Genomic DNA, 23,766 nt, shown 5'->3' with positions numbered 1-23,766 from the left:
GGATCATTTGATAATGTTAATGAATGATGATTTTCTCTTGAATTTGTTAAAACTCTCTATGCAAACTTTGCAAGCTTGTGGGAATTTTAAGGTGAAGATTAACATAATCAATAATCTAATCAACCCTTGTAGTGTTTTGAATATCATGATTGCTAAAAGCAAATGTTCTAATTATCCTTTTCTTGATATTCCTTATCCTTGTTATTTCATTTTATCTATTTTTTTTCTTATTGTTTATTTTCGATTTTAATTTGTGTTTCTAGTTGTTCTGAACCAGCACAACATTTCCACTCCTATATCATTTCTTGTATTTACTTTATATAACTTCTAATTATACAAATATATTGTTTAATTCTCTTATTTTTATACTTGTAACTCTTCGGGGTTAGTCCTCAATATTAGGATCCTATAAATAGAGGAGATGTATAACGTAAATTAGTAAAAATCACTCCTCTTTTACTTTTCAATTTTCTCATATTCTTCGTCTTCATTATTCTCATGTTCTTTTGTATTGTTGATTTCTCTTTATCTCAATCTCTTATTCCTTCTAATTTCATAACAAAACATAATTATTTTTTAAGTCATTTTTAATCTTTTCTTTAAAATGGAAAGATTAAATATATAATAAATTGAAAGTCATCGATTCCCTATTTTTAAGAATTATTTTACAAGTTGGACAAAATTTTTCTTTTCCTTATATATGTGTATATGAGGTTTTCAAAATGAGAAATTGATCGAAAGAAACAAATTGAAATTGAAACATATATAAAAACATAAAAAAAGGGAATAATTAAAAAAGAAAATAATGAAATAATTTTAAGATGGATATACAATGCAACATATGAATAAGATCCATACACATTAGATACAGTGATATTTTCAGTTTAAAAAATATGATCAAGTACATCTAATGTATGAGCACTTAGAAATATAAGAAAATTATTTTTTAAAAAAAAAATCTTTGATTTTAAAGGAAAATGATACTATAAATAAAAATGGTTGATATGGCCAACTATCTTAAAAAAAAATAATTTTTAACAGTACCTGAAATTATCGGTTTTGAAATATTCAGTCCCAATCTAAAAAAATTGAATATATATGAAAAATGAAAAATAATGTTAATTTTAATTAAAAAAAATATTTAAATAGTTTACTTATGAGAAAGCATCTCCATATGGATATTATAATTGAGAATACAGGCAGGTCTGGCCTTTAAGGGCCTAGGCTCTTGAGCCTGGTTATCAATTTTTAGCCTCTTTTTTGAAGCCCGGCCCTTATGTTGGGTCAGGGTCAGGCCTAGAAGCCCTATTAAAAAAAATTAAAATAAAATTAAATATTATAAATTAATTAAAATATTTTGAAATTAAAAAAAATTAAAATCCACACAATATTTTAAAAATTAAATAACATATTTAGAAATCTAAACAACAAAGATTCATCAATCAAAACCCAAATCCTCCTCATCCTCATCATCTACAAATAAAATATTAGATCCCTTGGATGTAAATGTACTTATTGAAGATGGAGGTGAAAATTCAATGTCAATTACTTTTACAACTTCTTCTTGATCACCTACAATAAATATTAATCAAATTATGTCATCATTAATTAAATACATGTATGTATGTGTGTGTGTGTGTGTGTGTGTGTGTGTGTAAAATAACCATATTTATCAAGGCTTAGAGGGTCGCCTGACCCCGAGCTTTTTTTTACAAGGCTTATTAGGGCCAGGTTCTTAAACTCGGTTTTTTTTTAAATAATTTTTAAAACTCAAATTTTTATTTAAATAGGGTTTATAAGTCCGATTTTTATTCTCAATTCTAACTGATATTGAAGGAAGATTTACCTTCATCCTATAGAAAATTTTATTTATCAAAACACTATTCTTTCAAAAATATTTATGAAGATATCATAAGTTAAAACACGGTTTGATAATTATCGAATTTTAAATATTTTTGTCAGACATTTACATGACTCGCCTGCTATACTTTCTGTCTAAGTCCTAACGCGCAAAACTTCCCAACCACGGTCACAGTACAAAGATACAAGCAATTCAAGGGGTGTTCGGTGACTTATCTTGAGAAGAGTTTTTTTATTCTCCAAAATAAAAAAAAAGAATTTATTTGATAATATGTTTTTAAAAATTATTTTGAAAAATAAAAAACTAGATATCATTATGAAGAATAGAAAAATAAAAATATTTTTTAAGTGTTATGGGATTATTATCTTAAGGAAAGGATGAAAAAAATATTCATGTTCATTATTCTTCTCTCATAACATATTCTATAAAACATTAGTTTTTGTAATAATTAAAAAAAAACATTTTCAAACAAGTCTTGACTTTCTCCGGATGTGTATATATATAGTGGTTTTTTTTAATACCCCAAAATAATTATTAATCATATGGTTGAAAATCATGGTTAAAAAACACTTAAATATTCTCAAGTTTTCCAGACTCTATTCGGTTGAAATGACAATAAAATACTGGTCACTAAACGAGTAATAACTCTTAAACACAAAATGCGATGGTTTAGTGGTGGTGGTCCGCTGGCTGCCATAAGGGCTCTTGCCACTCTGACGGTTTTCCAGCAGTAAGTGATCGTAGAGGAATTTTTTTTTAAAATAAATGAGAAATGATTTTGTAATTTTATAATAATTTTAATTATATTTTAATCTTGCAGAATAATTTTAAAATCATTAGTTTTTTTGTGAGTATAATGTTAAAGATGTTTTTGATTGTGGATTTTCCTAATTTATATAATATTTTAATAAAAATCTTTAAAAGTATAAAATTGTGATAAATAAAATTTTTTTATAGCATGCTGGTAAATTTGGCGATATCAAACATGACACATGTATACATTAAACATTTTTAAACTTAAAATCTTGTAGCTTTGCCGCTATAAATTATGAAATAACTATAATAATAGCTATATTCACAAACCTCACAAACCATTCCTCTTTCTTCACGACCGTCTTGTCCCAGGCAGTGCTTGACCGGTGGATTTCCTTCAAGCATGTCCCTTTCTTCCCGAGTGTTTGATGTTTATAAGGTACGTGAAATTTATTTTGGATTGTTTGATGATTAACGCTGTTGTAATAGATGGTCTTGATTTCATATGTATGGATGGTGCTTGAAACTTTCGAATGGTTCTGTAAAGGCCGATGCATCATCACACAAGAATTTTTGTAAATATAATGATAACCTTGGTTCAACGCAGATGCAGAAGGTAGGCGGATCGAAGAGCAGAGGCTGAAGCTGAAGGTTTGGACAGGGCATTAATGGCTAATTGATTCGCAAAACTTTTGCCCTAACCCTTGCTTGCTTGATTCTTGAACTCTTTCGAATCTCCAAAATGCAAAATCAGCTCCATACTTCACTCTCTTCTTCTGAAGTACTCTTACGTTTGCCTCAACCATCGCTTGCCCTTTCGCTGTTTTCCAACCCTTCTGCTGACGCTGGCTGCACAACAGATTCTTCTCTGGACTCGGTTTCAAATGTTCAGAATTTGATCGTCAATGAAGTTCGCCCCATGAGATATGGACCTGTGAGTTGAAACTATCCCTTTTTTCTCATATTTTCGAAGATTTAAATTATCCCAAAAGGGAGTTTTGAATGGTAAAATAGCGGCGAAATTTATTTTACAATGTCACGAACCTTTCCGCATTTGAGTTGAAATGCGGAGCGGAGCCGCTGCTGGTGGAAGTATTATCCGTGATGATCAAGGGAACTGTTCAAATACCTTGATATTACGTAGCACTGCTGCTGTACTTTTGGTTATTCTCGAAGGGCTGGGCTTTGCTTGGTATAGTCTATTGAAATCAACGTCTACTCTTTTAAAGTTCTTAGGCTTATTCGCCATGATTCCAATGAGAATCACCTTTTTGAAATCATCGTGAACATAAGAGACTTTCAGACTAAGCTCTAATTGATATTAAAATTTTTTAGACAAGTCGCTTTTAGAGTTAAAAGCTTTCTGGCTTGACTTAATCATTGTCCTTTACATTACACGGTTTTCTGTAGTCTTTTTTATTCAAAAAGAGCGGAAGACTAGTATTCCATTGTTGCTGGAGCAGGATCTTGATGTTTTCAAATTTTTTCTCTAGTATATTAGAAGGACAGAGACACAGGTGGGACCACTTAAATTGGGGGGTCAGGGTTTTAAGGATAAAACCAGAATACCTGTTAGGCATTGCCTTGTGTTTAGGTCAATGTATTCTTTTCCTTGTTATTATATTAATCTAATTTTTGGTAGCAAAAACAAAATAGTACTTACAATTTTACATGGGACAGCTGGGTGCGTCAAAATAGTACTATTATTTTATACTCCCTCCGTTCAAAATTATAATGTATTTTTAATTAAATTTCACCCCCTGATAATTTAATTACTTGTCTTTAAATTAACCCTATCTTTTCATATTTACCTCCATTTAATAAGGTGTTTCACCCTAAAATAAACATGAAGTGTTTTATTCAATAAGAGCACTTTTGAAAAAATGTAATTATTACACTTTGAAAGATTAAAAATATCTTACATTTTTTAACATCTAACCCCTCAAAAAATGTTTTTATGTTTGAATGGAGGGAGTACTTTCTTTCTTTTGGTATGCAGGCGGACGAAACTTCTCAAGGAACTTCCAATTTGCCCACAATTTTTCATAATTCGTGGAGGGACAGCTGGGTGTGTCAAATTAATCAAACCAAAACCAACAATCCAATGCAATGTGAAGTTTGTAAAATTGATTTTAATAGCAAGAGTATGTTTGGAGACCACATGTCAGGGAAGAGACACAAGAACATGCAATTGCACAATAATCCCAGCAATGAAATATTATCAGTAACATCTAATGTGAATTTTCAAATCCAAGAAAGTAGTGTCCACGGACAAGAGCTATGTGTACATGAAGGCAAGGATTTAAAGTCCAAGGAACGAAAGCTTTTGAGTAGTGGTGAAGCAGAGCATGCTGATCAAGTTAGTTGTGGATTTAATCAGATTTTCTTTAGGCTATTTATTTATTTCCATGTGTTTTATCCCTCCTGATTTGATTAGTGTCTTATATTGTTTATCTTCAAATTTCTGTCTGCTCTTCAGTTTTGCTAGTGCTCTAGACATAATTTCTTGCATTAAACATAACTTATCTGGACAGAGTTGCCTGAACGATAAACATGTGAGGTGGTTGGCTGTCTAAAATACCTTTATGGCTGTGCAAACCTGTCACCATTGTGTCGATTGTGAGGGTATTTTGACGTTGAATTTCACTGCTTCCTTTTTATAATTTGTCATGTTTTTTTGCATCCAAAAATAGAATCCAGTATATTCTCATTGACTAATCTGGACTTGATCGTACTGTTTGGCCAAACTCCTAATATGTTTTTCACTTTAATCTAAATAACTTATTAAGTAGCTGAGCATGACAACTTTTAAGATTCTCTCCTTAGCATCTAGCATGGATATGTGGATCAGGTGAAAGTTTATGCATGTGCCAAGTAGTGTTGTTAAAGGCGCACATACATTTATCATTTTATCCATGATTTGTTGTCTATACATCATGCATTTTTACGTGGAAGTGCCTTGCTTTACTCGAGCACATCCCTTTCTAGCACCTTGTGCCTAACGTGTTTTACAGACCTTGCTTCCAAGGCATTTTATAGACCTTGCATCTTTCACCTTTAACAACACTGGCGCCAAGGGGTTGGTGCTGCTCCATCTTTCTTTCTTTCTTTCTTTTTCGTCTGGTGTGTGTTTAGGTGCCAAGAAAACCTTACCGTGTTCTTTTTTTTTTTTTCTTTTTAAAACCACCTGATGATTCATGTTACACTATTTGCAGCGTTTCTTAGTTTCTCTGATCTGGTTGATCCATTAGTAGTTTGGTTTAACAACCTACTTTCTTCTTCTTGGTGTCATTTTCTGTTGACTTTCGTGATGTAATGCTGCAAGTGATATGGTGGCTGGGAATCACTAGAGGGATATTTCTAAATTGATTAAGCATTGTTGGTTACTTCTGTAGGTGGACTTGACATCTAATAGTGGGATTGGTCCAGAGAAAATTAAGGTTGCTCAACCTGTTCAATGTGAAATTTGCATGATCAATTGTAATAGTAACGATGTTTATATCAAACACTTGTCTGGGAAGAAACACTTGAGGAAACTGGAGAAACTATCTAAATTAAAAAATGATGGTGTAGCTGGTGTCACTACAGCCATCACAACAAATGATTTGCAGCTTGCATCAAATCCGGCTTTTGAGAAGCTGGACGCTAATAAACAAGAACGGATGAATTCATATCATCAACCGGAAAATGCAGTCATATTAGGAGCTCCAGAAAAGGACATTGAAACAAGGAAACGAAAAAATGAACTTGAAGGTGGGACTTCATTAACCTCTACCATGTTTTGCACTCTATCTAATGTCAACAATAATGAGAAGGTCTTTAATTTGCCTGATTTCCCTGCTCAATGCAAAATTTGCATGATCAATTGTAATAGTGAGCATGTATATATCAGTCATGTATCAGGGAAGAAACACATGAGGAACCTGGAGAAACTATCAAAATCAAAAAATGTTGGGGCTGATGCTAGTGGAGCCAGTGTGGTTGCAGCCAGTGTGGTTGCAGCCAGGTTGGATTCAGCAACTGAGCCATTGGAAAAGTTGGACAGTAGTAAACAGGAATCCATCAATTTACATCAACCAGGAATCGCATTCATATTAGATTCTCCAGAAAAGGACATTGAAACAAAGAAACAGAAGATTGAACTTGAAGGTGGTGGGGCTGGAACCTTTTCCTGCAATCAGATCAATGTCAGCAGCCTGGAAATCCTTAATTTGCCTGATTGCCCTGTCCGGTGTGAAATTTGGAAGAAACACCTGAGGAACCTGGAGAAATTATCAAAGTCAAAAAATGTTGGGGCTGATGCTAGTATAGCCGGTGCAGTTGCAGCCACGTTGGATCCAGCAACTGAGCCATTGGAAAAGTCAGACTATAGTAAACGAGAGTCGATCAATTTACATCAACCAGGAATTGCATTCATATTAGAAGCTCCAGAAAAGTACACTGAAACAGAGAAACAGAAGATTGAATTTGAAGGTGGGGCTGGAACCTTTTCCTGCAATCAGTTCCATGTCAACAGCCAAGAAGTCCTTAATTTGCCTGATTGCCCTATCCGGTGTGAAGTTTGCTTGATCGATTGTAATAGTAAGCATGTATATATTGGACATTTATCAGGGAAGAAACACAAGAGGAACCTACAGAATGTATCAAAATCAAAAGATGTTGCAGACGTTATGCCAGCAATTGATATGCAACAAGAAACGAATCCAGCAATTGAGCCACAAGGAAAGCTAGAGACTAATCCACAAGAAGGGATGGATTCACATAAATCAGGAAATATTGTAGTGGAGTTTGAGGCTCCAGATAACGATATCGAGACGAAGAAACATGGAAGTGAACTTATCGATGCGGCAGCCGCAACTAATTTTTTCAAAGTGTGCAATCTATGTAACGCGCCATGCAACAGCCAGACGGTCTTTAATTCTCACCTCCAAGGGAAGAGACATGCTGCTAAGGTGAAGAAGGAGCTGGCAAAGTCAAATACTAGTTGGTGGTTTTGAAATGTGAAAAATTGATACGTTGGCACTTGAAGACCTACTAAGTTATATTTGGTGTGTTTAGTACAAGTGTTTACTATTTAAAAATAATGATGACAAATTACTCTCGGAGAGAGTCACCGTTGTGCCATTGGATGACAAGAGCATCTAATATTAGCTCTGGATGGAATAGATGTGTCTATATAGTATCTTCACCTAGGTGGTTCAAATTATTAGTGCAGGATATATTGTATTTGCATAGTTGTGTCTTCTGAGGATCTAATGAGACTATTGGCCTGTGTGCGATGTTTCATTTTGAATATATATGTATATATAGTAACTGCTTAATCCCCATGATAGTTCTATTATCAAGAAGGCTCGTTTATACATGTTTTCCATTTGCTCCCCAAGTACTCCACTTCATGAACGAAAAGGAAATAAATCATAATTATATAAATATCAATTGTACTGAGCAAAGTATATTAAAAGAGGGCGAAAAGTGTCTTGTGTATTTTATTTTATCTTGTCTTGTCTTACGTCCTCTCTTCTCTTATATTGTAAAGTACACCATTTGTTATTGTTCATTTATAATTGCACAAAAAGTAACAAATTTTTTTTCTTTATTGAGAAAATATATCTACAGGTTCTTATAATTTTTAATCAAGTGTATAATTTTATTTATACTCTCATATGTTAGTAAGCCACTTAAAGTGTTTTTACATCCTCAGTGATGCTGATGACACTGTTAAGGTGAATTAAATTTTACAAGGTGGGTGGTGAGATAGACGAAAATTGCTTCTAGAAAAAGGTACTCTTATTAAATAAATTATTTTATATTTTTTTATGGTGAAACGTTCTATTAAATATGGATAAATATGAAAAGGTAGGATTTATTTAAAAACAAGTAACTACTTTACTGAGGGTAAAATTTGGTTAAAAATACTATATATTTTTGAACGAAAGGAGTATTCCTTTGTCTAGCTTCCTCATAATATTTAGAACAAATAAAACTATATATGACAATCAGTGTCGCACAAGAAGAATGATGAATCGTACAAGGCAGTATAAAACTTACTCAGCAAGTCATTGGTTGGAGTCAACTCCTAAAATTCCAATAATCGTTGCCCTAGCACAACTCAGCTTCTTCTCCTCTCTCCCATGCATTTTCTTCCCTTTCTCCTCCTAATTCATGAGCTGATTCACATCAACTTTATCTAAATTTTGTACCATGCATTGCAGTGTAACCCTCCACTATATCTATTTGATATAGGAAAGGATTAACCAAATCACCACATTACAAATAGCATACCATAATCGAATACTTTATTTGAAAAGCTTGGGCCTAAGATTCATTTTGCAAAATCATTAGATTCATACCAAATCAGAGTAACACACAGTGGAAAGCAAAGAGTTGCATTCTTAGGAACTATTGCATGCCTCTAAAACAAAAAAAATAATGTCAGATTTTGGGCCATGTGCCGCAGCGAACAGCACACGGGCTGATACATGTGGCACAGAGCCACACACCCTAAACACCTCTATGTCATGCGCCGCGGCATGATATGCCATGCGCTGCGGCACACAAGTCCAAATTTGCTACTATCATTTAACAGCAAAAATGATGAACTTTCAGCATGTGCTGTCTTAAGATACAACCTCCGATTGAAGTGATTCAAGCACCCACGTAAAGCTTAGCTCGTAAGCTAACTAATGAGATAGGTTTGTACACGATCTAACAGTCCAATCAAAATTTAAATACTAAGGTGCAAAAAAGTTATTTTTTCTAAAAAGTTTTCGCACCCAAGTATTTAAATCGATCCATTTGTCTCATTAAACCACACAAGGCCTTGAAACAAGTCCAAAAGGACCTAACACATCTAGTTAACCACATTATAACACATATGTACTTATATATCACAAATTGGCCAATCAATAGCCCATTTTCACATTTCATAAATTTTCACAATTTGTCTCAAAACTTCTCTTTGGCCATTTTCACCACATTTTCACTACGAATCTCCACTTTACACGTTCACAACATGTTCACAACTCAATTTTAGCCCTAATTACTCATTTCATCACATATTCTTACATATGGGCTAAGATTCACAAAATTCACTACATTTTCCACGAAACGCAACTTAAACATGCATACAATCTCTTATGACAACTTATATATATACAATATTCACATCAAGTTAGTTCATTACATAAACTAAGAGGTCTTGCAATCATGAAACTACTATATCGATTTACACTTTTTTCCCTTGCCCTGATCACTGCTTTGTCCTGTAAACACGTAACCACGGGAGTGAGATAAAAATCTCAATAACAGAATAATTCACTACTGACAACTATCACATGCAACTATATGAAAGCATAGCATATTATATAGTTAAGCATAACATGTAATACCAATTCACTTTAAATTTCATTTATATAATCCATTTCGCTTCTTTCACCACTTTTCCATATATAGCATGATCACTACCGACTAGACCTCTAAATCACCCCAACTTGAAACCATAAGGTTGTCTTAAACCAATATACACTCTCATTGACCCTGAGCTCACCTTTAGTGGTAGAATCACTAGGTCAAAGGTGTTCTTCTCACTTTTGGACAATGGTTTCCCCAATACACATAATGGGTTATCGTTAACTTTAACACCGCATCACATCGATACTAAAGAGTCCAAATCTCCAACATTGCACCTCAATAGGCACTAAAGATAATCTCCAACACCGCATCTCGAAAAGCAATAAGAAGATACAATTCTCCAACATCGCACCCTGTCGAACACTAAAAAGAATATGCCATATGGTCTTATCACTACACTCCACACAGGTGAACTCTCACCCTTATAATCATGCTTTCCGAACCAATCATAGGTTCCACATTCATACATATACCCACAACACATAGCGTGTATGTAACATCCTGAATTTTTTAAATCCTGAGTTTAGAGGTTAATCGAGAGTAAAGTGAAAGTTAGTATGGGATTAGACATTTGAATGATTAATTGGTATTTTGACTTGTTTGTGTGTTGTATGAACAGATATAGGTGATAGGAGTGCGTTTTGGGTCGAAGCAAGTGCGCATGGTGAGAATAAATCTCATTGTGCCATGTGCTGTGGAGCATTGACTAGAAAATCACTCTTAAGTCATGAAATTGGGTGATTTTCAAAAGTAAAAATTTAGAAACATGAGATAGAGAGAGGAGAAGGGCTAAAGAGCTAAGACAAGTTATTTTGGAGTGGTGGAAGGTGATTCGGATCAATAACTTGCCAGGTAAGCTACGTATAACTCTTACCTTCCATTCTACACAAATTTATCTAAAAATGAATTATAGGGAAATTGAATCGATAGAATTTGAGGGGTTTGATTCTTGTCCAATAGTAATAAAAAGGTCCTCAAAAGTTAAATTAGAGCTTTATGACTAGTTTAGAATTGAATGGTAGAGCTTTGAACCCGTAAGCTCAATTTTAGCCTTTAGAGAGAGAAAATTAGGGCAAAAATCTGATTTGAGTGAAATAAGATCGTTTGAGGTGATATAAAGTAGTACTTGAATAGTCATCAACTTAGAATGGATAAATGGAAAAGAGTTTATAGATGAATATAGCGCTAAGTAGTAAAAATAAGTTTTTGGTCGAAATGGACCAAATGACTAAAATGTGCCAAATGTGTTCAGATTGGCATATTAGATGCGTGAGTAGAGAAAGAAAGCTTGAGATAAGCTTGTGTGAGAGTTGAAATCCACGGGTAACCTTTCTAGTGATAGAAGGGTTGATGTAACTAAATAACTTCCTTTGTTTGACTATTTATTATAGCTATATGTTAGTATGCTATGTAGTGCATTAAATGATTTTAAGCTAACAATGTTTTATAGCTTTGAGTGCTTGTTGTGTGTAAAATGGTGTTTGATTGATGTAAGCATGGAAATGTTGTTTTGTAATGAAAAGTATTATATGTATATGTTATGTGTAAGAAAGTGTTAAATGATAATTGGGAACCTTAAATGGTTCAAAAAAAACATGATCATAGGGTGGGAGTTCATCCGAGTGTAGGAGATAATAAAGACCATGTGGCAAGATTTCCTTAATACCCTGTAGGGTGCGATGTTGGAAACAATTCTCCTTAGTTCCTTAAAAGGTACGGTGTTGGAGATGAGAGACTCCTTAGTATCCTTGTGATATAGTGTTAGAGTTAATGATGCCCCATTGTATGTATTGGGAGAAACCATAGTCCGTATTGTGCGATAGAACATCTTTGGTCGGGTGATTCTACCACTGCAGGTGAGCTCAAAACTATGAGAGTGTACATTGGTTTAAGATAAGCCTATAGTTTCATGTTGGGGTGATTTGGAGGTTCAGTTGGTAGAGATCATGCTAGTATATTATGTGATACGATAAAATATCTTGAGATAACATGGAATCCTTTGTGATTGAGGAAAAGTTGAGAATGAAATAAGATATGTGATCTAAATGCTATTTTATGAGATTTTAATGATATACTATGTTTTCTTTCATATTGTTGCATGTGATAGTCAATAGGAGTGAGTTATTCTATTACTGAAATGTTTATCTTACCTCCATGGTTACATGTTTACAGGATTAGGAAGTGATTAGGGCAAGGGAAGAGAGTTTGGAGCAGCTTGAGTTGTGAAGCCGTGCAGTTTGAGTTTGTAATGAACTGAATTGAAAGATTGTATATATAAGTGTATATGAGTTGCCATAGAGTTGCGTGCATATATAGAATTGAGATTTTGTGAAATCAAGCTCGATTATGTGTATATGTGTTGTTTGAGACAAAGGGGCTATGATTTGAATATGTTTGGCTGTGTTGGTGAATCTTAAGCCAAAGATATGATGAAATGAGTAATTTGGAGGCTAGGATTGTATTATAAATATGATTGTATATGTATAAGTTGAGAAATAGCCAAGTGGGCTAAGTTATGCCAAGAAATGGCATAGTATGTGAAATTAGTGAATTGTGGAAACAGGCCGTGAAAAGGTCAAATTTTGATATATGAGTATGATTGTGAATAATTGTGGTCAATTAAGTGTATTAGATCCTTTTAGACTTGGTTCAAGGCCTAGTGTGATCTATTGAGAGAAAGGGATCGTTTTGAGTGATTGGGTGTACAAAATTTTTCAAAAAGAGTGACTTTTTATACTTGAGTGTCCAAATTGTGATCAGACCATTAGATCGTGTCCAAACTTATCTCATTAGTTAGTATACAAACTAAACTTTATGTGGGCACTTGAATCACTTCGATTGAATGTTGTATGTGAAAACGGTGCATGCCGAAAGTTCATTATTTTTGCTATCAAAATGACAGCAAAAATTTTGGACAGGCACACCACGGTGCATAATGACACATGCTACGATGCACGGTATAGCAAGGGTGAGCGTATGGCTCTGTGCCAGATGTTGCGGCGTACAGATTGCACGTCGTGGCACATGGACCAAATTTCAGTTTTATTTTATGTTAAAATGCATGCAATTGGGATAGGTTATGTCCACTATATACTTGAGGAGTGTATGATTTACTTCCATTGTGTTTTTTCTAATTGTATTGTAAATTGATTGATTTTTCAAAATAAATCCTTTGCCGAAGCTTTTGAAATGAAATTTGATTATTATGATTGATGTGAGATAGTGGTAACACTATAATCTTCTTTTATATTGAGTGAATATAAGAGGAGGTTACAATGTGTGTGTGTGTGTGTGTATTTAAAGTATGAAATCACATATTTTCACTCATCTATTCGATTAAAAGCTATTTTCATGCAAAATTTACAAAATGCCATAAATCATGCTTAATTTGAAACCAGTTCATGTACTAAATAGCATACTCACACACAATTACAATAAATAGTCAAATAGAGGAAGTTATTTGATTACCTCAATCTTTCTGTCACAAGAAAGGTTACTTGTGAATTTCAATTACCATAACAACTCATCATAAACTTCCTTTCTCAACTTATGTACGTGATATGCCAATCTACACATAATTGGCACATTTTAGTCAATTAGTCCAATTGACTAAAAATACTTAATTATCAATTATGGCTATATTTAGCCATCAATTCATTTCTATTTAACCATTCTAAGTCTATTACCACTTGCTTACCACTTTATATCTCTTCAAACAATCTCATTTTGATTAAACACAATTCTCACCCCTAATTTCCATTAATTTAGGACCAAATTGAGCTTATGGGTTTAAAGCTCTATTGTTCAGCTCTAAACCATTCGCAAAGCTCTAATTTAACTCTTGAGAACCTTTTTATTACTATTGGGTAAAAATCAAATCTCTTAAATTTCACCGATTCAATTTCTCTATAACTCATACTTAGAGAAATTTGGGTAGAATGGAAGGTAAGGGTTTTACATACCTTACCTGACAAGTTACTGATCAGAAGTGCCTTCCAAGCTCCCAAACCACCTTGCCCTAACACACCTCAACTTCTTCTCTTCTCCTTCTCGTGTGTTTCTAATTCTTTTGTATGAAATTCACCCAAATTTCATGACTTATAAGGTCATTTTTTAGTCCATGCACTATAGCGTAGGTAGCATCTACTACAACGCATGGCATAGTGAGGAGAATCTTCACCAAGCGCACTTGCTTCCACTTGAAATGCAATCCTTTCACCCATATCTATTCATTTATCATCCTAAAGACACAAATCATCAACTAATCATCCAAATCTTTGATCCTTTTCTAATTACCACTTTACCCTTAATTAAGAGCTAATTACAGGATTAGAAGATTAGGATGTTATATGCAGTGCATGAAACAGTAAGATAATTCCTATTGCTGCTCGTCCATTTCATTTTGAATCATCATCCTACCACTTAATCCTATTAACATACCAGCCAAACAATACTAAACATTAACCCATTATCCAAAACCATAATTAATTTATTAATTATTAATTTATCCCTACTTAGCAATTAGTTTATCAGATTAAAGTTTAGGATGTTATAAAAATTTTGTATTAAAAATGAAGGGAATGAACCTCTAAATTAACGAAAGAATTTTTTCTCCACATGTCCTCATTTTTCTCTTGTTAAGTAACTTTTTTTGTAGCACATTAATAGAATAAGTGGTATCTTTCAAATAAATATTTTTGTTGCATATTATTAATCTTGATTTGTCATGTTTTTTATTTTACTCTTAACACTGCAATGTACAAAGAGTAATAAATTTGGGTAGTGAAATGTTTTGGAGGAAAATCCATTAGTTGACAAAAAAATTATAGAAAATGATCAAAAATTTAAGGAACTTAATTAATATTAAAAATATAAGTAAGTTCTGATATGTACAAAAGGCATAATGATTTAGACACTGTCTTAGAGAAAAAGATCAAAAACTGATATATAAAAAATAAAAAGTCATCTATAAATTTATAAAATGCTAGTTTGAGTTGTTAATATTTAAAAACTAATTTATAAATTTTGAATGAATATTTATAAATAATACTATTGAATTATTAAGTATGAAAATATTTAATATTTTAGCAATATTTATTAAATTTTATTTTAATAAGACTTTAAGGTACACAGTGTTCTTAGAAAAAGACTTTAGGGTGCCCAGCACTCTTAAAAAAAAAGTTTAGGAGAAAATTAGCACCAAATTTTTTTTCTCTAAATTAATTATAGACAATTTGAAATATATGAAGGAATAAGCATAGGAAATTATTAAACATTTATTGAAGATTTAAAGTTGAAAAGTAATAGAATAATTTAAGAAAGAAAATTAATTGATTATGAGGTCAATGAGTGATATTATTTCATAGTAGTTGAAATTTATAATATAATTGTTTGAGAAATTAAAATTTAGCTAAACTAGGATAAATTATGAGGGTTTAATTTTAAATAATATAACAAGAATAAAAATGATGTGTGTGTGTGTGTGATAGAGAGAGAGAGAGAGAATAGGCAGGTGATTAACAATATATATTAATTAATTAATTAATTAAACTATGATAAAATATATATCAATGGAACAAACCAAATGATGAGAAAAACGGCCCCTACCTATTATTCTATATTCTATATATATATATATATATATATATATGCATCACCTACCCTAGACTCACAAAACACACATTCAAAAATTCTCTCTCCCAGCGGCGACAGTGAGAGTATGAGAGACACAGGACGTGAGTGCAAGCATGAGGGAAGGCAATGTTCTACAACCAAATAATTTAAGAATTATTTGAGACTTTCTGTAATCATACTTTCAATTGTTATGTGACTACTTATAAGCTCAAGAAAAATAAGTAACTCAGGGTTTTTTATATATATATATGTACAAACTTTGTGTGATAATGAATGCATATAACTATAAATTTATTTATTGAAAATTCTTATGTTACTTGAATCTTGTTAAGCATACTTGTATATTAGCTATATATATATATAATTGTTAGTGTTTCTTTTTCTTTTCAAGCATGCTTATGAATGCAGATTAATAATTTTTAATTGTTGGAAATTGTATATTATTTAACTGTAATTTATTTCTTTGAAGCATACTTGTAATTTGAATTGATCAAATAAGATATATTGTATGTGATGTAAATGTTATATATGCGTGGTACACATTGGGAATGGGTTGATGAGGAGATGATGTGGATGTATATATGATTCAATGATCACGTGGTTTGCCTTACGGTGGTTGGACTTTTTCAGAGCCAATTCCTCAATACTTACTTAGCTAGGTTTGTAAAGGAGGGACATGGTAGTGACACCTCTTAGTTTGGTTTTTAAGGAGGGGAGTCATAGTTTAGGTCTTCAACTCTGTACCTTTGGCCAGGTATATCTCGAGCACTAGAGAAGCTTTGGTCAATCTAATGTATGGGCCAGATCGTAGTTAACCCTATGGTTTCAGTCGGCGGGATACGGCTGAATGAAGTAATAAGGGAGATTACTGGTTTTGCAAATTAACATGTTGCATTCAATGGTTATCAAATATGCTCATAACAAAATGATTCTCATAGACTTACTTGTATTTCTTGTTTATTTGTGTGGTTATAATTTGTGTATGTATATGTTTGGGTTAAATATGAAACGTTGATTGCCAAAGCATTTGAGTAGGCCATAAAGCCATATGGGCTAAGTAATTGAAGAGTCAAGCCCAATCAACAAACTAAACAAAAGGGCCAGGCCCAATCTTAGTGGAAAGCCTTGGCTAGATGAACATGTTGAAATCCTGCTAGCTGCAAATTCGCTCTGTAAATCATTGGTGCATAAAGTCACAATCTCAAATGATCCTGGATCTCATAGGAACAGAATCATTGTGTCCAAGTATCTTAGTAAAATGGGTTAGTTACTAAAAATGGAAAAACAATGATAAAAGATCGTGCCATGAATTTTGTAGAATTCCTGATTATTCATAAGAACATTCCAGATTCTAAGGAAGAAACTACCGTCACTCTATCACTATAAATAGGGCACCAAATCTCAAGAGGACACGGACATCACTCAAAAGACTTGCACTTTGCACCCATAATTCTTAGGTATATCAGTTAGCTTTTTTTCCATCCAAACTTGTAACCGTTTACATTTTGTAACCTTTTAGTAGTAATCAAATGCTTGTTACTAAGTCTGGCATATCTTTTACATTCGGGTAAACTGTGGTAAGGGAGCCCGAGAATCCTTTGTTAATGATTGAGACTTAGTGTCTTTGACACGCCTAGTAATTTATTGTTCTTGACAAACAAGTTTTGGCACGCCAGGTGGGACCTGTGTAACAAGATGGCAAGGACAAGTAAGGACAAAAGGACTGATGAAACAAGTGCTGGTTCTCATGAACCAGAAGGAAACTCTGCACTTGTAGGGTTAGAACCATTGATGCCTGAAGCTAAGACAGTTGAACATCATGAGCTCATAGTACTAATGTTAATTGGTAGCAACAGCATGAGCCCTAGGATAAAACCAGGAAATGAATAAATATATCCACTAATTATATCCAATAGTCCAATAGTAAAAGTTCTATGAGGAATTCAAAATTGCATGGATAGACAGCTGGAGGAAAATTAGAAGTTCTTTGCCATCTCCCTAGAAACGTCAGAATGCAAGGAAAAGGAAAGGCAACAACTCATGATGTAGGCTTTGCATGATGGAATGAGGAATTTAGCCGCATCTATGAAAGGGACTCCTCTAGAAGCAGGCTTCAACTTGGGGCTATGTGGAGGACAATAGGCAGGAATTAATGTAACCACAAGCCCTCAGGACTACACGGCTGTAAGGGACTATCATAATCCCCATGTTTTTCTAACACTAACCTTTTAAATAATTCCTTGTATTATTTACAGGAACCTAGTATGAGGGGCCTGAGGGGTATGGGAGTAGTCCCAAAACATCAGAACAAATTGTTTAATCAGTTGGTCAATATGGAAGCTCTAAGGGATGCCATTCAGGACATATACGAACCAAGACTAAGGCCGATTGGTTGTGCTACTTTCTCAAAGCTTTACCTTGAATACATAGACAAGGATAACCCATACCTTCAGGGGTATAAAATTCCTAATTTTACTCTGTTCTCAAGAAACGATAAGCAGTCTACATTAAAGCACATTAGAAGGTTTACTATCTAATGTGGAGAGATCACCAACTATGACAACTTCACCAACCTATAGTTGAGATTATTCCCAAACACTCTCATAGGCCCAATGTTCATATGGTACACCTCACTACCTCGCAATTCAATCCTTAGCTGGATGGAAATGGAGCAAAAATTCCATGTGCAGTTTTATAAGGCAGAACTCGAGTTTAGCAAAACTCTATAAGCTTACCAAATGGGTTGGGGAAGCAGCAAATCAATATTTGGTGAGGTTTAAAAAAGGTTGAGGAGGTGCCATATGCCGCTTCTAAAGGTTGAGTTTATCAAATAGGCTCAAGCAAGACTCAATATAGAGCTACATAGAAAGTTCTAAGGGATAGAGTTTAAGGACTTTTATGAGCTCACAGCCAAGATCTGTGGGTATGAGGAATCGTTGAAGGAGGAAGACCATCATTGACGAATTACAATAGGCACATACTTTGATGAACTTAACATAGCAATTGCAAAACTAAAAAATGCAGGCAACTACATGTGCCCAGCCCTAATATGAAAGGCTGGGGAGACCGCTAAAAGGCCTAACTCAATATAGTATCCATTCGACACTTTCAAAATAGAGGAAATATAAAGATTTCTTGCTCAAGCAGAAGTTTATCTGATTACCCTTTGATCACAAGATCCCTTCAAAAGAAGAACAAAGAGAGAAGGAGTATTGCAAAAACCATCATTCTTGGAGTCACAATACTAAGACTTGTTAGGGATTTAAGAATATTGTCCAAGATCGTATTAATAAAGGGATCCTGAAGTTTCCAAAAGAGGAATCCATGGTCATGGATGGGGACCCATTTCTGCTATTCGCCACAATCAACATGGTAGAATAAACTCTAATAGATAGCGAACTAAGAAGAATGATGGTAGACGAAGAGATGGATGGCCCAAGAATGTTTGGACAAAATAAGAAAGCACAAAAATGGTAGAGGATCATCTGGAAGGACCTATAGGCTGGTTAGACCTTAAAACATCAAAGCAAGATAGAAATAGGCCATTGCGATAGGACAATGGTTAGGGTGGACAGAATATGAAAAGCCTAAACAAGTCTAAGGTGGTTTGGGACCACCTAGGTGAGCCTACAGGTAGGACATATTTTAAAAAATGGTAAACAACAGAGCAGGATAGCAATCAGCCCTCGAGATAGGATATTAGTTCGAAGGGGTTACCTATGAAAGGCCCGAACACGTCTAAAGTAGTTTGGGACCACCTAAGAGAACCATCTGGCAAGTTTGATTATTTTGTTAAATACTCAGCACCGCCAAGAGCAAGGGAACCTTTCACTGGAACACCTTCAGGATGGGATGTGAGCCTTAATGGACTACCCTTAACAGTATCAGAGAACACTATAAAGCTTCCTTCGATACCAAAGGCCATTAAAAGTTCAGGAAGGTTGGTTACTCCATCTGGTAATGTGCCACCTTTGAAGTGAAAAGTTGTATCGCACCAAAAATTTCCAAGTGTCTTAACTAGAACTCAAAAACAACATCTCTAGTGTAAACGGGCTGTACAAAGGTACTTTGAGCAATAAAAGGTTGAAGCTCGAGAGAGCACTAACTGGCAGAAAGCAAGCAAGTTCAAGAGAAGGTCAACAGAAGACCAAGATGAGGAGAGTAAGAACAAAAACTAATGGAAGGGGCCATCCACATCTAGGAGATACCTCTTAATCTCTGTTGCATGGTTTCATTAAAGCCCCTTCCCAATTTAGGTCTACCACTAATAGGACCCATGACCAATCTTATCAAAACAACTCAAGGGCAATGCATACAAGTTCATATCAATATTGCCCGATAGAACCTAGAGAGGATGAGGAGCCTAAACCAATGAAGATATAAATACAAGCAGGGAAGGCTGAAACAGAACTCGTGTGTCAAGTTACCTTATAGGCCATAGAAGGAAAGCCAAAACAGGCTATCCTAGAAAAACCAAGCATTAAAATGACTCAACATTTAAAGCCCTTGATATTTTGATGGGAAACCTATGAATAAAGTACTAGTGGATAATGGCTCAACAACAAATATATTACTAGCCCGTGTAATGCTCAAAATGGGGTGGGAAGAATGAGTCTTAATGCCAACAGAGGTATCTATAGTGGGATTCATTGGGACTCCTTTGAAGGTCCTTGGTGTATTGCCATTACAAGTTGATGTCAGGTCTAAATCCTCTCTGATAGCTTTCTTCGTGATAAGTACCACAGCATAATACCAGGCTTTATTAGGTTGAGATTGGATCCATACTAACAAGTGTGTCCTATCCTTGCTATACCAAATGCTTCTTATGTGGAAAGGGGAAGAAGTGGAAGTAGTCTAGGTTGAAGACAAATCCTTTACACCAATCACAAACTTAATATATGCGAGGTACTATAATGTTGATGTGGGCCCTTTTACCTTTCGAAGGGTACAAAAGATCCTGAACAAAGTTTTCCATATAAATTGTCAACACATGCTATCATACCTCTAATATCACAGAGGCATGAACCCATCATAGAATTGATAGATGATTGAGTCAGACCACAAAAAGGCCATAACAGCTGTGACCATCCAAAAACTATGGCTGCAAAACATGCAAGAGTGATTGGAAGGCTATGGGCCCAAAACTCTAAGGACTAAAGTCATTTATGAAGATGAAACCTAGAAAATAACACAAGTACATGAGCTAGACCCTGTACTTTAAAATTTAAAGACATAGCCTAGAGGTACAGGATTTGTTAGAAGAAGTAACCCTTGAATCCCTAGAGGAACCGAGGATCACCTTTATTAGCTCATTGTTAGATCAGGAACAAAGGAATGCCTTTAAACAGGTATTACAAGAATTTAAGGATTGCTTTCCGTGGGACTATGATGAAATGCCAAGGTTAGTAAGACAATTGGTTGAACATAGGCTCCCTATAAAGCTGAATTATAAACCACATCAATAGCCTATCAGAAGAATGTAAGTTGAAGTAGAGCTATGGGTAAATGAAGAGATCAAATGCCTCTTATGGGCCAAATTCATTCGACCTTGTAAGTACGCTCAGTGGCTCTGTAACATAGTTCCAATAATCAAGAAAAATGGAAAGCTATAGGTTTGTGTAGATTTTCAAAATGTAAACATGGCCACACTTAAAGACATGTATGTAATGCCTATTGCAGACAGGTTAATAGAAACTAGGGTTGGGAATGCATTAATATCATTTATGGAATTTTTTTCAGGATATAATCAAATATTTATCATGAAAGAAGACATCCACAAAATTGCTTTTAGGTACCTAGGCTCTATTGGAATGTTCGAATAGGTGGTCATGCCATTTAGACTGAAAAATGATGGGGCTACCTATCAGCGAGATATGAATGCCATCTTTCATGATATGATAGGAAAACATTTGAAATTATACATAAATGATATAATGATCAAATTGAAAAAAGCATAAGATCATATCGAGCATTTGAGGACAAGCTTCCTTCGAATGAGGGAAGTAGGCCTCAAATCAAATCCATTTAAACGTGCATTCGGTTTAATTACAAGTAACTTCCTTGGATTCTTGGTCCACAGAAGGGGAATTAAAGTAGATCGAATGAAAGCACAAGCCATCTTAGAAGCAAAGGTGCTATGCAATAAGAAAGAGCTACAAAGATTTTTGGGCTAAGTTAATTATCTTAGGCATTTTATTCCAAGTCTAGTAGGGAAGATGAAAGAGTTCTCTGAACTTTTGAGACTTAAAGATGCTGAGAAATTCACTAGGACCGAACACTATCAGGCAAAAAAATAAGACAAAAAAATAAGAGTTAGAAATTATTACCAGAAGCTTCTCATAAAGATTTGGTTTATCCTCTTCTTTCTTTATAGCCTCCCCCTTTTCTTGCAACTTGTCCTCAGGTGCTTGGACTTGAGCCACGGCCTCGATATGTGAAAGTGTAGAATTTTCCTCCAATAGCTTGGGAATCCTAAGAACATCAAGCTCGAGTGGAGAAAAACTCATAGATTCGGCCTTAATGGCTTTAGTACCTACAACACAAGAAGATATACCCTTCTCAAGCATTTCAAGATCAAACATAGAAGATATTTTAAACAAATCATGAGAAGAAGTAGTTGCATCATTCAAGCATGCATCAATCTCTAAACAAATAGGACAACTACATCCATCAATGCATGTAGTAGTAACAAGAGACAAATCATCATCAACATGTGAGAAAGAATCAAGCATGTGAGACTCACAAGCATCATGAAGCAATAACTCAATGGAACTTACACCTGACAAAGAATAATCCTCAAAAGGATGTTTCATTGCTTCATATATATTAAAAATAACATGATCCTCTCCACATTTCAAAATCAAACTACCTTTTTCCATGTCAATCAATGTACGGGCAATCCTCATAAATGGCCTTCCTAAAATCAAAATATCATCCCCACTTCCTTCTTTTGACATATCAAGCACATAGAAATCTACAGGAAATAATAGACCTTTAACACAAACCAACAAGTCTTTTACTACTCCATGTGGTCTTCTAACACTTCTATCCGCTAATTGGCATATCATAGGTGTCTTATATATGCAATCAAGACTCAAGGCATGATAAATTGAAAGAGGCATAACATTAATAGCTGCACCTAAGTCTATCAATGCATGAGAAAAATGTGTGTTGCCAATCTTGCATGGAATTGTGAAGAAACCGGGGTCCTCATATTTTATAGGGAGTTGAGGCTTCATGATAGCACTCACAGATGAGGGTAATTGTACCCTTGCATTAGGCCTAAATTTTCTTTTATTTGTACAACAATCTTTCAAAAATTTGGCATATTTAGGAAAGTTCTTAACTACATCCATCAAGGGTACATTAACATGAATCTTATGGAAGAAATCATATACCTCTTGATCAAATTGTCCCTTTACTTGCTTAGGGACCACTTGTGCTTGTGGAAAAGGAAGCTTCTTCATAATCTCTTGACTTTGCTTTCCTTCTTCCTTCCTTGAACTCTCCTTTCTTGTTTCACTTTGCTCGGCCTCTCCCTCTTTTTCCTTACCAAACAACTCGGCCATAGTCCCCTTTTTCACCTTAGATGGTGGTTGCTCACATATGATCTCCTCAATGTTTTCATCCTCATCATCTTTACAAAAAGATGCATCATTAGGAGCAAAAGAAGAACTAAAAACATTAACATCAATTGAAGAATTTAAAGAGGGCTTCTCGGCCTTCCCTTGTCTTTTGTCTTCTTGCACTCTTTCTCCCAACTCCTTGCCACTCCTCAATGTGATAGCATTAAGATTAGCTTTAGGATTAGTAACAATGTTGGATGGTAATGTAGAGGCTTGAGCATTGGCTGCACTTAATTGGTTAGCAAGCATATTCATTTGAGAGTTCATGTTCTCACACTTATTACCCATACTCTCTACCTTGTTCCCTAAGCCATCATACATGTTTTATACAAGGAATTCATTTCAATCAATTGCTTACGTAACACATTCACATCATTAGAAGAGTTCGAATTAGAAGAACTCTCACATGGAACAAGCCTCCTATCACTATAAGAATTAGATGAAGGTGTAAGAGAATTACCACTTGGATTGTAGCTTTGAGAA

The 23,766-nt window shown here is 34.4% G+C and overlaps 2 protein-coding genes across 3 annotated transcripts; one reads left to right on the top strand and one right to left on the bottom strand.

Moving 5' to 3' along the window:
* The first annotated feature begins 2,946 nt into the window (after nucleotides 1-2,946).
* LOC129315651 (uncharacterized) lies at nucleotides 2,947-7,941 on the top strand. Of its 2 annotated transcripts, XM_054959526.1 has the most exons (4): nucleotides 2,947-3,053; nucleotides 3,222-3,548; nucleotides 4,614-4,973; nucleotides 6,010-7,941. In XM_054959526.1, exons 2-4 carry the CDS (start codon nucleotides 3,357-3,359, stop codon nucleotides 7,609-7,611), a joined length of 2,154 nt encoding a protein of 717 aa, XP_054815501.1. In that variant the 5' UTR covers nucleotides 2,947-3,053; nucleotides 3,222-3,356; the 3' UTR covers nucleotides 7,612-7,941. The 2 variants fall into 2 exon arrangements, with proteins under 2 accessions (XP_054815501.1, XP_054815502.1); XM_054959527.1 differs by lacking the exon at nucleotides 4,614-4,973.
* Nucleotides 7,942-9,728: 1,787 nt separating this feature from the next.
* LOC129314844 (uncharacterized) lies at nucleotides 9,729-23,604 on the bottom strand. The gene is made up of 2 exons (XM_054958285.1): nucleotides 21,985-23,604; nucleotides 9,729-9,876 (listed from the first exon to the last, which is right to left on the bottom strand). The coding sequence occupies exons 1-2, from the start codon at nucleotides 23,602-23,604 to the stop codon at nucleotides 9,781-9,783; spliced, it is 1,716 nt and encodes a 571-aa protein (XP_054814260.1). The 3' UTR covers nucleotides 9,729-9,780.
* Nucleotides 23,605-23,766: the final 162 nt, after the last annotated feature.

Source organism: Prosopis cineraria, unplaced genomic scaffold (assembly GCF_029017545.1).
Source record: "Prosopis cineraria cultivar Desert tree isolate PC_DT_omini unplaced genomic scaffold, ASM2901754v1 PC7, whole genome shotgun sequence".
Lineage (NCBI taxonomy): Eukaryota > Viridiplantae > Streptophyta > Magnoliopsida > Fabales > Fabaceae > Prosopis > Prosopis cineraria.
The sequence above is the reverse complement of the archived record's forward strand: the minus strand, read 5'-3'. Positions and strand labels throughout refer to the sequence as shown.

Bases quoted from the DNA above. Each gene is read 5' to 3' on its own strand.
- LOC129315651 (XM_054959526.1), top strand. From the start codon at position 3,357: ATGCAAAATCAGCTCCATACTTCACTCTCTTCTTCTGAAGTACTCTTA. The intron at 3,549-4,613 runs GTGAGTTGAAAC...TTTGGTATGCAG, and splicing joins GCCCCATGAGATATGGACCT to GCGGACGAAACTTCTCAAGG. The intron at 4,974-6,009 runs GTTAGTTGTGGA...TTACTTCTGTAG, and splicing joins AAGCAGAGCATGCTGATCAA to GTGGACTTGACATCTAATAG.
- LOC129314844 (XM_054958285.1), bottom strand. From the start codon at position 23,604: ATGTATGATGGCTTAGGGAACAAGGTAGAGAGTATGGGTAATAAGTGT. The intron at 9,877-21,984 runs GTAATAATTTCT...ACGTGTTTACAG, and splicing joins ATCTTTATGAGAAGCTTCTG to GACAAAGCAGTGATCAGGGC.